This window comes from Microchirus variegatus (genome assembly GCF_963457635.1).
Source record: "Microchirus variegatus genome assembly, chromosome: 22".
Classification (NCBI taxonomy): Eukaryota; Metazoa; Chordata; class Actinopteri; order Pleuronectiformes; family Soleidae; genus Microchirus; species Microchirus variegatus.
The window spans coordinates 7,443,922-7,459,882 of record NC_139823.1 but is presented as its reverse complement, the minus strand read 5'-3'; the positions used below and the strand labels follow the sequence as shown (position 1 = coordinate 7,459,882).

Sequence of the window (15,961 nt, the reverse complement as noted above, 5' to 3'; positions counted from 1 at the left end):
CCTCATACGGTCATTACGTGACCCATGATAAGTTGATTTGCCTTGTCTGATTCTGAAGAACCCCTCCCCCAAGCGTTAAAGGGAGGAACAAGCTTAAAAGGCAGTAGTTTTATTTTTAAAATCCAACATTTGAGCTGCAAGTGGACACTTTATTTATGTCTTACCAGATCACATTATTCAAATTTAGACCGGAGTGCAACAATCGAAATGACTATTATAATGTGTGGTTGCTACAGGACAGCCAAATTCTTGGATTACACACAGTAAAATGAAGGGATTATTGATATTACTTATGCCATGACAAGTTTGGAAAGAGATGAAGAATACATCTACTATGACATATGTCTTGATTTCAAGATAATGGACCGAACGCACAGCAGCACATGACATAAGCATGAGCTTTCAAGTGACAATAATACAAAGTGTCTTTCATACAGAGAAGAAAAACAGAGTGTGTGTGCTGCCTCATATGCGTCCCTGACACAGCTGATAGTGACATAATGCAGCAGTAAACAAACTTGGAATGAGTTGACCCTATCCTGTAGGCCGCACAATAAACAAGTTAAGGAAATTCAGATCCTTTCATTTCAGTAAACACAGCATATATTCTATTAGAAACCAGAGTGAGAATGTACCGTATAAGTCTGAACGGCTTCCTGCAGCTGCATCTCTGAGGTCAGGGTTACTACAAGTGGTTCCATAAGGGCCTATAAAATGCATATATACGTTGCCAAAAATAAAAGGCAGCACAATCAGACCAGTGTGTAAAAAAAAAGAAAGAACGTCAGACGGTTCGTTTGGCCGCTCAATTTAGTAACATCTGTAAAATTGTAAAAAGTTCTTTTAAAATAAGAAAGTCTACGGAGTTATAGCCTTCACACTTCCGCTGTGGAGCAACAAATGTGTCTTTGTATTGTGATTTTACAGGGAGTGGATTGCTGAGTCAACCAAAGCAGACACACAGAGCAACAGTGCCCTCTAATGTGCATTGGTAGTAGTTTTTGCTCCATATGGACATGCAAGACTGAGGAGACCAATCCTCCTTTATTGTTTCAAGTAAAATGTTAACCACCTTTTTTTTTTTTAAAAAAGGGCATAATTATGACTACTTTGAACACTCAACTAGCAGTGAGAAAACATAAAATTTTAGAGCATATCCACAGACATGAAAGCCAAGTCCTCAAGAAGCGGAGTATCAAACTATATTTATTGTATACAGTATAGGGACGACAAATAATGTACAAATCAAAAAAAGAAAAAGAGAAATATCTGCCAATGACACCCTGCGAATAAAACAAATGTCAACTTTTTAAAATGAAATGGAGAACTAAGATTTCTACCAACCAATCCAGAAGTCCCAACAAGCCGATATATTTTAGACAAATGTATTTAGATTGATGCAATATTCATACACTGACATGATATATAACCCTTAATGGATCACTGAAGTTGACGTGTTTTTCTGTATATTTAAAGGTCTCAAAAAAAGGTGCAGACAAACTAGATACATTATCATTGTACAACTACATCTCTTGCTAACAAAAACCCTTTTTTATATAAAAGAGTGTTTCTCATTTAGCATTTTTGGTCCAGAATCACAACCATACATTTATGCCAACTGAGTGAAATCTGCAACGAGTGTGACATTAGTGAGGTAAACCATTCACATAAATCTTTCTTGGATCAAGCATGTTCTCTTAGCAACAGTAGAAGGTAAAATTGGTGTGGGCAAATTAAGTGGGTTTTGCTTTTCTTAAAAGAGACTACTACATGTTTATTACTTCATGTCATAACGCCTTTCCAATCTCTGGAGACATTAATAAATGGCTCCAATGCAGCTGTTTGCATCCAGAACATTAATTAAAAATGAACCAATCCTCATCTTGATGAAACGCAAGCAAAAAATGAAGAGTTTGGTTGATATCAGACATGCACGACTTCATGTCAAATATAGTTATATATATATAAAAAACTTGATGTCGATGTTGTGAACAGCCTAACAATTAACAAAGCACAGTGAAAAAGAGGGAAAAACAAATGCAACGTGAAGAAAATGGTGTGAATATTCTTCTGTGAGGAGAGTCCACATCACCCTTAAGAGCAGATGCCTCCCGTCTGTTGTTGAAATACATCAATAGTGTCTTCATCCTCCATCTCCAGCTGTGAGGAAAAAGCAAATTAGACATTAGTCCATCACATAACATACAATTACAGCAAAAAAAATCTATTTTACATTACATTAAGATCATAGTCTACACTATAGTAAGGTGTCTGATCTATCGAGCATTTCAAATGTTAAACTTTGAGACAGAGCTACACAAACTACAGTCCCACTGCACTGCAAGCGGAACTGCACTTCAGTGTTTAGTGAAAATAAGCTTTAATGTCCCCTTTATTCATTCATAATGTACTTACTACATGTACAAGAAAATGCCCAAAAGATAATATTACTGATCCAGATTGAATAAGCCATGGGAACAAAATACTTGTTTCGTCGTGTGTCGTTTCTGAAAGGGTTTCGTGTCAACACGCTTTTGTTTCAGGATATGTCTCCATCAAAATAGTATAGAGTAGAATGTATACAATCACAGAAATGGAGTCATAATGGTCCAAGCCAGGGGAAAAGGAAGCAACTTAGCGACTTTTCGGACCCCCCCAGTGACATTTTTTTTTTCCAAAAAAGGGACATCCTCAATTATTTTACGAGAAGGAAGCGGTCAGTTTTGCCGCATTCGTGAGTTTCATCTAGCTGTATTTAGTGTGGGCGGCAATTCAGTCCGACTGTAGGCACAGACCACACGGTAAACACAGTCACAGTACAGCTGACCGTGTTTACAGAGCTGGATTGGGACATTTTTTTATCTAATGCGTCATAGCAAGTGTAAACAGACTGGATGGCAAGTGTTTAAACTACCATCTTTAAGTCTCGTAATGTTCTTTGAGGTTTTGACCGAGAAAATTATGGACAGTCATGCTTGCCCACAAGCCACTCATTTTGACAGTAAGTCCTACTATGCAGTGACATAGAAGAGGCCAGGCAATTCCTACCCGTACCATACTTCTATTTAAGTATTTTAGTTTGAATAGTATTACCAGTTGCGTTTACTTTTTTACTTCTTCACCATCTCTTTTCCTAATTTTGGCCAAAGTTCCCCTGCTAGGATCAGAAACGTTTTACAGTGTCACCAGCAGTAAAAGAGGAGTACGGTTTGTCCATGTTACCGACAGCATTTTTAACCAATCTACCACAAATGAAAAAGAAAATCTAATGGATGTGCACAAGTAACTGCAACCTGATATTTACATTATCTCACCGGAACGACAGACAATCAGAGTTAGTCTAAATTAAGATGCCATTTAATACTGACCACTGAATTAATTCTCCACTAAATGCATTACAAACTGTAAACATACAGGTGAACAGCAATTGAGATTGCCAAGGAGGTAATGATTTTGGCTGCGTTTGTCAGGACTCAAAAATTTAAAAAAATTGGATTCAATTTCTGAGGATGCACGTTATTACCAAAGGAAGAAACGACTGGGTGTTGTTTCAGGAATTTTCTAAGACATATTTTATTTTTGTGAGACGGGGGGTATATGGACATTTGCAATACGAGTGCTTTCTCCAGGTAGTGTGTACAGTGTACTTAATTGTGAGCAAGACATTTGAACATAACACATTGTTATACATAACATAATATATTGTGTTTCACCAACCTGTGCAGGTGTGTCTGTTTCATTAATTGGCTGTCCATCAAACCTAAATCTTATTTGACGAATTGACAATCCCTGTAAACAACAGGAAAAGACGAGAGCATTTTAATATTCTTGTGAGTCCATTAGTTGCTGACAAAACAATAAATAGAAATGAGAAGTTTGGGTTTGACCCAGGTAGATTTACCTGTCTTTCGCAGTATGCCTTCATTAGTTTGCTTAGCGGAGTGTGCCTCTTGATTTTGAACTGTACGACCGACCCATCCTGACCAGCTACTTTGAGGTTTATGTGGTCGTTCTCTGTCTTCACTCCTTCCTGCAATAACAACCACATGCATTAGCAACAGTCAAGGCCAACAGGAAAAGGCCTAGTGGCAACAAAGGTAGATGAGTAATTACTTGGCGGGTTAATTAAGCCGAGTTATTATAGAAACAACTGGTCAATTATTAATTATGTTATTATTTAGTTACTGCAGTGCAAACACAAAATATAGATTAGAGAGACGCATGTTAAACAAATATTTATGTAGAGAAATTCTTCATATCATGTGTTACTGTTACAAAGGTTCATCCTAATCAGATGGAGAAGAGAAAACAGGGCACAAAACAACATTAAATATAATGAATATTATGTAAATGTTATCATAGGAAGATGTTAACAGCCTGAAAATAACATTACTAAAGATCAGACACTGGCAATGGTAATGTATTGGCTGTGGTGGTGAGAAGGACCGCGTAATATTCTGCTTTGGGGACCCATAAAGATTAGTACCGGCTCTGGTGTTCAATAACGTAATCAGTAACTGAAATTCAACAGCCGGTACCTAAAGTCCGCTTCTAAATCAGACAAGCTGAATTCTGGACGAAGATTTCGCCGAATATCTAACGTTACATGGTTCTTCCGGTGGATAGCACAGCAATCTAGACTGGCGCAGAAAATCACAATGGCGCAACTGGAGAAAACACAAACCATTCATTTAACCGGCAATCTCTGGCACCGACATTAGCCGCACATGCTGAATTCTGTGGTATACAATGCGGTGGCGCACGATAATGCTGTGGTTTGAATGGCTTTACAAAAAAACAAACACGATGCGCCTAAAGCCATAACATCCACTAATTAGCGGACCTTTGTTTTCCCCATTTACCCGCTCAAATGCCGCATCTGTAACCGAGAAGCAGACTAGCTTAGCAAAGCATGCTAACGTTAATTCGCTAGTAGCTTCGTTAGCAGCTAACGACAAACACAAACACGGTGTTCCGTCGATGAAACACAAACACTGACCTTTGGCTTTTCCTCAGACATTCTGCTCCGTTGCCGGGAATAATTGTATATCGTAAAGAGCGGCCGTTATCGGTAAAGCGGGTTGTCAGCTCAGCTCCGCCACCTCTTTCGTTTGGACTAACAGGAACGCGCGCGCTCAAATTTGAAATGTGATTCGAGGAAAAGGCTCACGTGTTCTATTTTGCATCGGGACCGCGTATACGTGAGCGCGCAAGTTGATTTTGCGCACTCCCGCGAGTTAGGTAAAACAGAAGGGCCCAGTTTGCAAATGAAACCTTCAGGCCAGACTTGGGTCACCAAAAACAGATTAACCAAGGACCCATTTGTTAAAATAAACACTGTTTGGATGTTTGTCATGTTTTATACTCACATTTAGAGGTAAAACATTACTTTTTACTGTCACATTTTTGTTTTTCACCAGAATCAAACACCTCATATTTCAGCCGAGCTCATTAACATTATCTGATTCACTAAAATTCTTAATCATATTCATGATTTATCAACAGATAACATGAAAAATCACACGAAAACTGTTACATGTTGCAACTGAACATTTCTTTGTACAAAAATAAACAGCAACGCTAAGTGAAATTAGAGTTAAAACAGCACCACAACGCCCAATCAGCTGTGGAGGTGTGGGAATTGACTAATACCGCATTTTTATGAAAATGAATACAATATTTACTTCTCATGGCGGATAATTTATCTAAAAGTAAGCTAAAGGAGCAGATTTTCACACAATCATTCACATCTAAATGAAAAAAAAAAAGAACAAAGAAACATTAGATAAGCAGAACGTGTCAAAAATGATTGCAAAAAAAAAACATTAATGAAATTAATCTGCATCATTACAGTTAATATGCTACTTTGAGTGCTGTCTTTCAACGTCTTAAGGATTTTTGAGTTATTTCTGTGATTCTTCTTAACGGTCGTCCATACGTGCGTACGGATTATCCTTTGCCAGACCTGAAAACAAGAACGAAGAGCAGATTAGATATTCAATCATTCCCTTACAAACAGCACATACATTCAAAAAAATTTAAATTTTAGATTAATTAAATGTGTGTTTCTCCACTAGATGGCACTACAGGATTCTTTTTTAATGTTAGTCTTTCTCCATGGTGTAAACCCAGATTTCATTATATTAATTTTTAATTATCTTATCTTTTACAAACCTTAAAAACGATTTAAAAAGAAATACGTCTCACCATATTTCGACCTGATCTCATCATGCCTCAACTGCATTTCCGATCTCCTATAATGGAAAGAAACATGATGACAGATAAAATGTTAGACGACAGATAACAATTATGTCCCTGAATTATGGATTAACACAAGGTATAATGTCAAGGAATGTTGACTGCATCAACTAAAACTCACTCTATTAGTTAAAAGGTCCAGTGTGTGATGTATAGGCAGATTTATTGACATCAATTCAACCAAAAAAGGACCTTGTTTTACAAACCAGCCAGACTACGCTTTTTCAGGTGGAAGCTTAATACACAAGGGAAGAAGAAATACATGTTTTCTGGTACATGAAGGCCACCGTAGTTCCCTGATGCTCTTGGGAAAGACAGGGGTAAGCGGTGGAGTCCTCCTTTTGTTGCAATTTGCAGTCTCACCATTAGATGTGACCAGTTCTTACACACTGGACCTTTAAAATATGTGTATATGTGTATATGTGTTTGCTGATATTGTACATTGATATAAACATACAAGTATAGTTACATTAGCGTGTGTCGGAAGCCCATACAGTATTTACCTCGCTTTCTGACGAGCTTTCCTTGCATGGGTTTGTCGCTCCACCTTTGCGTCTTCTCTCTTGTTTCTGGGATATGAGACGATGTTATTATACGGATATTTATCATAGGATTACATTTTGTTTAAAGTATTCAGTATAATATATGTGACAGAAGTGAGAATTCAGTAAATCTGTTGTAGTAAATGTAATAAATTGACTTGTTTTTGGTTAGAGCACATCTCGACAGAAAGAGGAGTTCAGAGTTAAACTGCCGTCACACATTCTGGCAGGCTTTTGGAGATGGCCGTATCAGTGTGGCCTTGAAGAAAAACAGCCCATTGTGTTCCTCCTCCTCCTCCTCCTCCTCCTCCCTCCTTCTCCCACACTGAACCATAATTCAGAGCCATCACCTCATGGGACTTTATGCTGCTTACCCAGTTCTTTCACATTTGCAACAGCAGAAGCAGCAGATAAGGACGGTGATGATGATGACGCCGGCCAGCACCGACATGGTGATGATCAGAATCTGGAAGTTGACTGTATCACAGGCAGACACAAAGAAAGTTGACACAGTCTTCAGATTTGGTAAATAAGGGGGTTCCTCTGTTGGACTTTAGTAAACAATCGGGTGTTTGATTCAATATTGATTTGATGGCAGTCTCTCATGATAAGATTTTCTTGAGGAAGACCCAATGCTATGACTGTACACTCTTAGAAATAAGGGTTCCAAAAGGGTCCTTCTACAAGGGCTGAGGTTCTACCTGGAACCATTTGCTTCTGAAAAACCCTTTCCCTGGATAAATGGTTTTAAAAGGGTTCTTGGTGACACCTTATGGTTCCAGTAAGAACCTTTTTGATCCAGAGAACCCTTTAAAACCCCTTTCCTGAATAAAGGGTTTTAAAATGGTTCTTGGTGGAACCTTTATAAAAAGGTACTACCTGGAGCCAAAAAGGGTTCTCCTATGAGGACAAGCTGAAGAACCTTAAATGGTTCTACTTAGCCATTTATTTCTAAGAGTGTAGTGAATGATTATACTTGTTATTAATTAATAATTCATATAAGTGTTTCTAATCAATTTGATTGAATTAATCTTTGATGTTAGCAACACTGGGAAACTTCCCTTTCAAAAGCAGTTTGTAAAAATGTTCAGAAATACAAAATATGAATAGAATACACAACGAAATAAGATTTTAAAAAAATAGGCATATAAATATGTCAGTGAAAATATTTAAGAATATCATAATCAAAATAATGACATAATATAAAATATACAACTTTCACTGCAGAGAGTAAATACTCAATAATAATAAATAAATAGTAATATACAGTCTGATGCTCTGGGGCTTGGTGACCTCTTCAATTTCTATGTGCTATCGTGTAATTAAGGCAAACGTGGCACATCCTCATGAGAATCATCATAATACTTTCGATTCCCAAAAAATCAAGAAAAAAAACAAGTTAAAACTAGAAAAGCACTCGGAGAGCGTTGACCTCTGCCAAGGCAGTTCAAGCACCCCACGGATCAGGCCCAAAATTGAATCACTTGTTCCTGGTCCCATTGCGGACATTTCATCCAAATCCATCTTTGACTTTTCAAGTTATTTTACTAATAGACAGACAAACAAACTTCAGCGAAAACATCAACAAATACTTGCAACCGTATCTGACGCCATCTAAAGACGTGAAAATTCTCACCCCAACAAACCCCCCACCGTGCATCAGTCAGAGGACACACGCTGCTTGGGGGCAGGATGTTCCTCACTGGGTAGTCCATGCATTGTTGGGTTGGTCTGCACCACAAACACTGCAACAACACACACACAGAGATGAATATCAACAGAGGACAACAGTGGGCGGCTGTAGCGTTGTTGCATGTGCGTCGACTTACTTACAGTCACATTTTTCAAACATTCTTCGCAGCTGGTGTTGGATCTTTGGCCACAAGTGACTGAAAAAAGTGTAACAATGAAGCGTTTAAGTTGACGTACTGCAGCTTTATTTTGTAGTATTTTGAAATACGACAAGAGCATGTGATCGAACCTTAGCAAAGAGACACAGATCAGCACTTTGTAGAATTCAGCTAGTGTGCATTAAAATAAGAGGTCATAACAGTATGTGGGCTTTTTTTAAGGTTTAATTACGTTTATACAGCCTCATACAACAGCCAGAGCACTGAGGACAACAAACCATTTGATCTTAGACATTCTTACATCCAGGACTGAAAAAAATAAACATTTTAAATGTTGTGCAACAGCCTAACTCTTCACGAAACAACAACAACATCAGTTCTGATGTTTACTGTGTAAACATGCTAATTTTATGTATCTTTTAATAACGTTTTATTGTTTTTCTTAACTCAAATTTGACATTTTAGGAATTGTTATTAATATTTAAGTGTAAATTGTACATTGGACAAGTGAGGTTTTTAAAATGTGTTTTAACTTAATTTAGCTTAACTTAGCTTCACTAAACTTCTAGTGTGAGTAAAAAAAACTGCGTTTTCTCCGTCATGTGACAGCCTCCTGACCTGAGCCTCAGCAGCAGCGGCACATAAACTTACCCGGAGCCGGAGAGGGAGTCGACGTCTGCGCCTGCGAACTCAGGAAAACGTCGCACAGAATGAAGAAGAAGGAAAACAAAGTAAGTGTGACCGAAGCTCCGCGGCCTCCGGACATCTTGAGACGAGGTGGAACCAACGAGAGCGCGGACATTAAAGAGTGGAGTGTTTGTGTGTGGAGAGTCTCTGTGGAGGGTGGACCCCGGGATGGTTTACGGGGCGGGATGACGTCACGAACAGCTGACGCGAGTTTACATGAAAACAGCTGCAAAGTGAAAACATCTGTGTGTGTGTGTGTGAGTGCGTTCTTGATGCATTCTTCTGTGATTTATTTTGGAATATTGCTTTGAAGTTCTCTGAGACTGTGAGGTCTTGTTTTATACTAATATAAAAATATAAAGTATCTGGAAGAAAACTCAAACAAATGTTTTAACTTATTTAGAATGCACATATGCCATTAATTGTCCATGTTTTCTTTGTTTATATTTTTCATTATTTGTTGCACTTTTCATGAAAGTTGTAAAAATACAGTTTAAAAACAATTATAAAAAATATATAATTATTTATAAATCATAGAACCATATGTTTATGATGTACTGTATTTTCTGCACAGTAGAATAAAAATTAAGTTTGCTATTTTCATGCTTATATTAAAGGTGCAGTGTGTAAAATATAGGTGCACATATTTTCCTTTGGCAGACATTAAAGATACATTTTTTTTTTGTATTTAAGTGTTTCATTCTTAGCTTATTTCTGCTATTTATTACATTGGATATAAGGATATTTATATCAGGAGTTGGGTCAGCTCTATGGCTGCCACTATGTTTTTACAGAAGCCTACAATGGACAAACTTAAGCATGTTTTGAATTTTGATGCTAACTGAAGGCTACATATCGTTAGCATAATAGGATAATTGCGAGAATATAATTGTCTTTTCTTGTTCTCTTGCTAAAAATGTGTTTTTTCAAATATGACTCAGACAACTATGCTGTTAGGCTAACGCTAGGCTATGTTGCTGAATTTTACACATTGTACCTTTAATACTCTTCCAGTCCAGACGAGCCTTGAACTATTTACCATAAAAACATTTATCAATTATAAAATCCACACAGATCTAAATTATGGTCCAACATAAGGCACAACAAAAGACGAGACACACATAATTAAACGCAACACGGCATTTGAAATACAATAATTTATTAAAGCATCTTTAAATTCTTATATAAAACATTTTCTGATTTTTTTTTCCTTCTTCTTCAAAACAATCAGAAGTCTGAGAAATACAGTCATCGTCAGTGACAAGATCAGTCTCTGGTGTGGCCGCCGGCAGCTGACCAGAACGCCTATAAGTGAGTACGATCGGAGCAGTGGAAGACAGTGAATGAGGTAAATACTAAGCTCATTAATTTTGGGCCATGTTATGTTGAGAGTGAAATGGACTCTAGGCTGATGGAGAGGCCTTGGACAGGAAATATCCACAGTCCTTAGTGAGGCTATAAGAGGAACTGAGAGCATGGTGAGTGCTGAGGTCAACACATTTAGGTTATGTCAGTTGGACAAAAGTTCAGAATCAGGATTAAAAAAAGCGAAATCTTTCCATTTCCAAATCTTCCCTGAATGCACATATTAACAAAGCACTGGCTAAATTGCATCATTATATTTCCAGCACATTCCTTTGAGCTTATTCTCCCACCTATTTAAAGTCAAATAAATAAGTACTCCACCCACACATGACCTTTGACACACACAAAAAAACAACTGATTCAGACACTGTACAGAAAATAGCATGCTTGTCTCTTAGAGTACAACAGTTTCAGCTACAAAAAAAAATTTGCAAAGACACACCCTCAACTCATTACACATGAAGCTGAATCAATACATTACGTGTTCTAGATGAGAGGCCATAGTTACTTGCACTGATTGTTTGTTCTGTGGCCTTTTTTAATGGGCTACTGCAGTGGTTAAACGGTTGCATCTCCACTGATGCAGTGGTAATCCCAACTGAGTTTCTTTGTTTGCTGCATTTATGACTTGTTTTTTGAATATTTTGTGGTGCACACACACACACCCATGCGGGCAATAACTGCCACTACAAGACACAACAATACTCCAAAGTGTATGCTCTGTTCCTGAAAGGCCACATTTTTGTACTTAATCCAGATTAAATAACTGGAATAAAAAAAACTTAAATAAGGCAAGATGAGGGATCTCCCTAAGAAGGATGTAATTTTATATTACACATTGACCTGAGGAAATCTCCATTTCCTGGAGAACATTCATTACAAAGGGCTGGAAAAACATTTAAAGGGTAACTGTTTGCCACTGCAACATATTCTTTTACACAGTTTGGGATAAAGGCCTGGCAGAAATTCATTCTGGTTCTGGATCATATTATTACACCAAGCATAAATTTGGTGACTAATGTATCTTGAATCATTTTTTTTGGTGGAAAAAAGAGCATTTCAGCTCTTTAAGTTTTCTCTATATAACAGATACCTGAATTGCTTTTCAAGTAAAATGAAAGAGATGACCAGTGTAACTAAGGAGAGTAACATGGAGGGAGGCAACACTCAAAGACGAATGTAAAGCTTAAAATGGCGTGTTACTTAGCGTCCCCACACTCGCCGTAAGCAGTAAAGTTAACAGCAGTCTCTTTAGGAAAGAATCTTTGTGGATGGAGTTTGTCAAATGCTCACAGACACAGATTATGTCAAAGGGATTTGTTCATCCTCTCAGTGATCTACACAGAGTTCAGTCAATCACCTGATCCACGTGGTTCCGTAACTGGAGACAGACTTCACACTGCAGCGCTTCTTCACAATCATATTAATGTAGGCTTTCATGATCTTTGTGATCTCTCCAACCTGGAAATGTAATGATAAATCACACACAGTCAAAAAAAAAAATACAATAATGTCTGCTGCTTGACAATAATGTGCACATATGCCGTACACACCTGTGGTGTTTCAAAGAACATCTCTCGCTCGTCCACTGTGACCTTAAACGTGCAGGGCTGTGGAGCACCGAAGAAGATGATGTGTTCGTATGGGAACTTCTCCAGAGGTTTGGGATCTCCTCTCTTGTAGATGGACACATTCTCGGCGCTCACACTCAGCCAGAGATCGTGAGGGAAGCCTCCTTCTTTGCACTGCACAGACAGAAATGCAGCAGGAGCATTAGTCACTGTGCGATCAGTGTCAAGGCCTTTTGGAGACAGACCTTGCAGAGCGGGAACTTTACATTGTAATCTGTATTACTACATATCAGTGTTGCTGTGTATTAATGTATGCATGTTTATATGTGTTTATCATGTTGCCCTGGGAATACAGATGGACATTAAACTATGGCACATTAATGTGTATCATTCATATTTTCATATTTACACAAATAAATAAATAAATGGCTGGAAATGGCACAGGATTCTGAACATCTACTGCTCACAAAAATAAAGGGAACACCTTCATCACAAACTCGATGAACTAAATATTACGGTAAAACTTTAGATTAGGGAACACATATTTATTTACCATTAACTAGGTGCTTACTAACATGCATATAAGTAGCATATTAGCCCTTTATTAGATTAGATTAAATATTAAGCACGTATTAACACCTTATGGAGGAAAAATCTTAATTCATGTCATAATAGAGGTAGAATAGGTGTTTATACATGCTTAATGATTACTAATGAAGGGCTAGTATGCTACTTATATTTGTTAGTAAGCACCTAGTTAATAGTGAATATGTGTTCCCTAATCTAAAGTGTTACCGAAATATTTCAACTGAAAATGAATGTGATGATGATTATTTTGAGGATATGAGTTTCCTACACTGAGGTACATAAATTCTAAAAAAAAATGATATTGAATCTGTACATGGTATTCAAAGAGTCTAAACAAACTTACCTCAACATCAAACAGTGTGGATCCATATCCCTGCCACTCTTTGATGATGGTCATGTATTTGAGCATGGCCTGATGCTGATCCAGACCCGCGAAGCGAGACCACTTCTCCACGATGCTCGTTCTCGTTGCAGACATCTCCTCCTTGATCCACATCTCCAGCATCTGCTCCTCCTCCATGCGCTGCTTTTTCATCGAGCCCGTCTTCAGGCCCCGACGCAGTGTGCCTTCCAGGAAGCTGGTCCTGCGACGCTCCAGAGTTTGGCCCGAACCTGGCCCTGGCCCAGACCCAGACCCAGAACCTGAGGCTCCGCCCCCCTTGGTGAACTGCAGGATGCGAGTGCGCAGACGGCCCAAGGGGTAGACATTTTCCAGGTTCCAGGAGGTGACCCGCACTTTGTCTCCGTACAGAAACTGCAGGCGTAGAGCAGCCAAGTGCTGCAGAGTCTCCTCTCTGGCAGGAAAGTGGCCTCTGGTCAAACTTTCATGAGCCTGAAAGAAGAGGGTTGAACATTTACTGCAACATGTGATTAAAATGAACTAAAATGAACTGATTAAAATGAGTAAAACACACCTGCTCAAACATAAATGCAAACTCCACTCCTTCTTTAGGCATGCTCTCCACGTCCAGGAAGCAGTAGAGTTTGAAATAAAGTTTCCACTGGCCTTCATCCTCAGCCTCTTCACTGCCAGCCAATCTGGTGGGAAAAGCACAACTCTGTCACTTTCATGCCCTAAAAAACCTCTCAAAAGACAACATAAAACAAAAAAATCATTTCATTTAACAAACCTTTCGAATTTTGCCAAAACATCGGCCACAAGGACCCTGCTCTCCACAGCTCTGTCAATCGTGTTGTTGTGTTCAAAGAGAGCAAACATGTTGCGACTGTCCTCCATGGCCAGACCTCTGATTAGCTTCTCAACCACCTAAACAAAGCAAGACACGGAATCAACAATCACATCATCACAATTTATGGAAATCAGGAAAATTATCGACTTTACTAACTGTGCCACTACAGCTTATTTACCTCTCCAGCAGTCGTGTGTGAGTTAATCGAGATCTTGCAGGAGCCTCCTCCGTGGCAGTACACTGTGGTCGTCATTTCCTGTCTGGTGAGCAGTGCCATGATTTCCTCTTGGGAGGGAACAAACTCTCTGGCTTTAGTTTTCTTCAGAGATTCACAGACGAAATGAGCAAACAGCTCAATCTCTGTACTGGGGAACAGCTCCTTAATCCTGAAAATAGACAAAAAAGTCAGTGAAGTAGAGTTTCAGCCATTCTGCAGTGTCATACAACGGGGGAATGCAGCCTGTACCTTTTGAGGTGAAACTTGAGGTAGCGTAGGATGCCTCGACTGGGCAGAAAGGTGCAGCTCATGCAGGTCAGGAGGTGCCAGTGGGCACGGTTGGCAAGACTGTTGGGGTGCTGGACGTGATTGGTTTGTTTGATCAGCTGACAATAAACCTCGTCTCTTAAAGACCTCAAATCCTGGCAGGTCTGTAGGATTCCCTGGATGATTGGTAAGGGATCAGAGACGGCCTCCATCTCTTGTAGTGAGTTGAAAATCTTCACGGCCTCATCCTGCAGGCTGGTATAACCCTTTTCCTTTTGCACTGGGAAAGAGAGAAAAAACGATTTCTCACTGTTGTGTACCCAGCTAGTGAGTTCTTATGTCTTAAAGATGTACATTAATAGATATTGTGTTTTGGAATGTAATGAAGATACTACTTGCGAAGATGCTACAGCAGTAGATGCAGGCAAGAACACTTACAGTGGACGCTGACGTCTCCATAGGGCAGAGGTAGAAGAGGAGAGTGCAAAGGATGCTGGGTATATCTCAGGATGGGGTTCCTCCAGTATGTCTGCTCCACAGCCTCCACATTCAAACTGCTCTCCTTAAGTGACAGAGAACAGGATCAGTAATCTAACAGGAAATTACTTTTTGCACAGTATATTTCGGAATAAGAGGAGGTCCAGATTGGAAAAGTGAAAGAAGCAACATCAGTGATGAATTATCACAGTGACACAGTGGAAGGAAAATAGGGAAACAAAATCATTTTAAGGTGAACACAGACTTCACAGAGTGAACCACGGCACACGTGTAGTGAGTCCAAGTACCTCATTTTACTACAGTGTTTGCCCCTGCCAAAGGTTTGCAGGACTGAAAAGAATTGCCATTACAATATAATTAATGCCCAGATGTTAATAAAATGTATTATTAGAGTGACACGTGCTGCAACAAATCACCCACACAATAACATGGATCCAAACAACGTCAGAAACAATCAAATGAACATCGAAATACCTTGATGTCCCTGATGAGTTGCTGGGTTGGCGTTTCAATGGGAACTTTGCTGTCTATTGCTCCCTGTATGGCATTCGCCCACCTCATGGCTTCATTCAGCATTTTGGTGTAAAGACGGTATGAGTGCTTGCGCCCATGGACGATGATGTTCCAGTAACCTAAGGAAAAAACAAAGCATTTTTAAGAGAATGAATCCCTAAACAATTGAGTATATAAAGAATAACGTTGACCAATGAACTGACCAGTGTCCTTGAAGACCTTCTCGTCAGGCTGCACCACAGAGCAGAGACTGTTGAGGACTAAAGTTCCTAGTTTGGAGGCGGTACGATCCGATGACTTGTAATAGTCCAGAGAGTTAGTGGTGAGAACAAACCAGCGCTTCTTCAACTTCAGAGACGTGCTTTTAGCCCCTGACTTCATCTCTTTATGTAACCAGCCTGGAAGATATAGAAAT

At 39.0% G+C, this 15,961-nt stretch overlaps 2 protein-coding genes across 3 annotated transcripts in view; both read right to left on the bottom strand.

Annotated features, from left to right (window-relative positions):
- Nucleotides 1-2,101: 2,101 nt before the first annotated feature.
- pttg1ipb (PTTG1 interacting protein b) lies at nt 2,102-9,444 on the bottom strand. Of its 2 annotated transcripts, none has more exons than XM_083908318.1 (10): nt 9,302-9,444; nt 8,634-8,689; nt 8,437-8,545; nt 7,175-7,277; nt 6,762-6,827; nt 6,208-6,254; nt 5,939-5,965; nt 3,902-4,030; nt 3,718-3,789; nt 2,102-2,160 (listed from the first exon to the last, which is right to left on the bottom strand). In XM_083908318.1, exons 1-9 carry the CDS (start codon nt 9,414-9,416, stop codon nt 3,761-3,763), a joined length of 681 nt encoding a protein of 226 aa, XP_083764444.1. In that variant the 5' UTR covers nt 9,417-9,444; the 3' UTR covers nt 2,102-2,160; nt 3,718-3,760. The 2 variants fall into 2 exon arrangements, with proteins under 2 accessions (XP_083764444.1, XP_083764445.1); XM_083908319.1 differs by having other exon boundaries at nt 8,630-8,689; nt 9,302-9,374.
- A 2,404-nt stretch (nt 9,445-11,848) lies between these two features.
- Nucleotides 11,849-15,961, bottom strand: part of myo10l3 (myosin X, like 3) — a gene marked incomplete at its 5' end in the record, with an annotated part of 50,505 nt that continues 46,392 nt past the window's right edge. The window contains 10 exons of the mRNA XM_083908448.1: nt 11,849-12,163; nt 12,256-12,447; nt 13,205-13,693; nt 13,776-13,899; nt 13,992-14,128; nt 14,230-14,437; nt 14,518-14,815; nt 14,974-15,097; nt 15,508-15,665; nt 15,750-15,944. Of these exons, the coding sequence (XP_083764574.1) occupies nt 12,059-12,163; nt 12,256-12,447; nt 13,205-13,693; nt 13,776-13,899; nt 13,992-14,128; nt 14,230-14,437; nt 14,518-14,815; nt 14,974-15,097; nt 15,508-15,665; nt 15,750-15,944 (2,030 nt within the window). The 3' untranslated portion in view covers nt 11,849-12,058. The remainder of the gene's footprint in view (nt 12,164-12,255; nt 12,448-13,204; nt 13,694-13,775; nt 13,900-13,991; nt 14,129-14,229; nt 14,438-14,517; nt 14,816-14,973; nt 15,098-15,507; nt 15,666-15,749; nt 15,945-15,961) is intronic.

Excerpts from the sequence above, each read along its gene's own strand:
- pttg1ipb (XM_083908318.1), bottom strand. The coding sequence starts at position 9,416 with ATGTCCGGAGGCCGCGGAGCTTCGGTCACACTTACTTTGTTTTCCTTC. Across the intron at positions 8,690-9,301 it reads GACTCCCTCTCCGGCTCCGG|TCACTTGTGGCCAAAGATCC; the intron begins GTAAGTTTATGT and ends CACTTTTTTCAG. Across the intron at positions 6,255-6,761 it reads AAAGCTCGTCAGAAAGCGAG|GAGATCGGAAATGCAGTTGA; the intron begins GTAAATACTGTA and ends TTTCCATTATAG.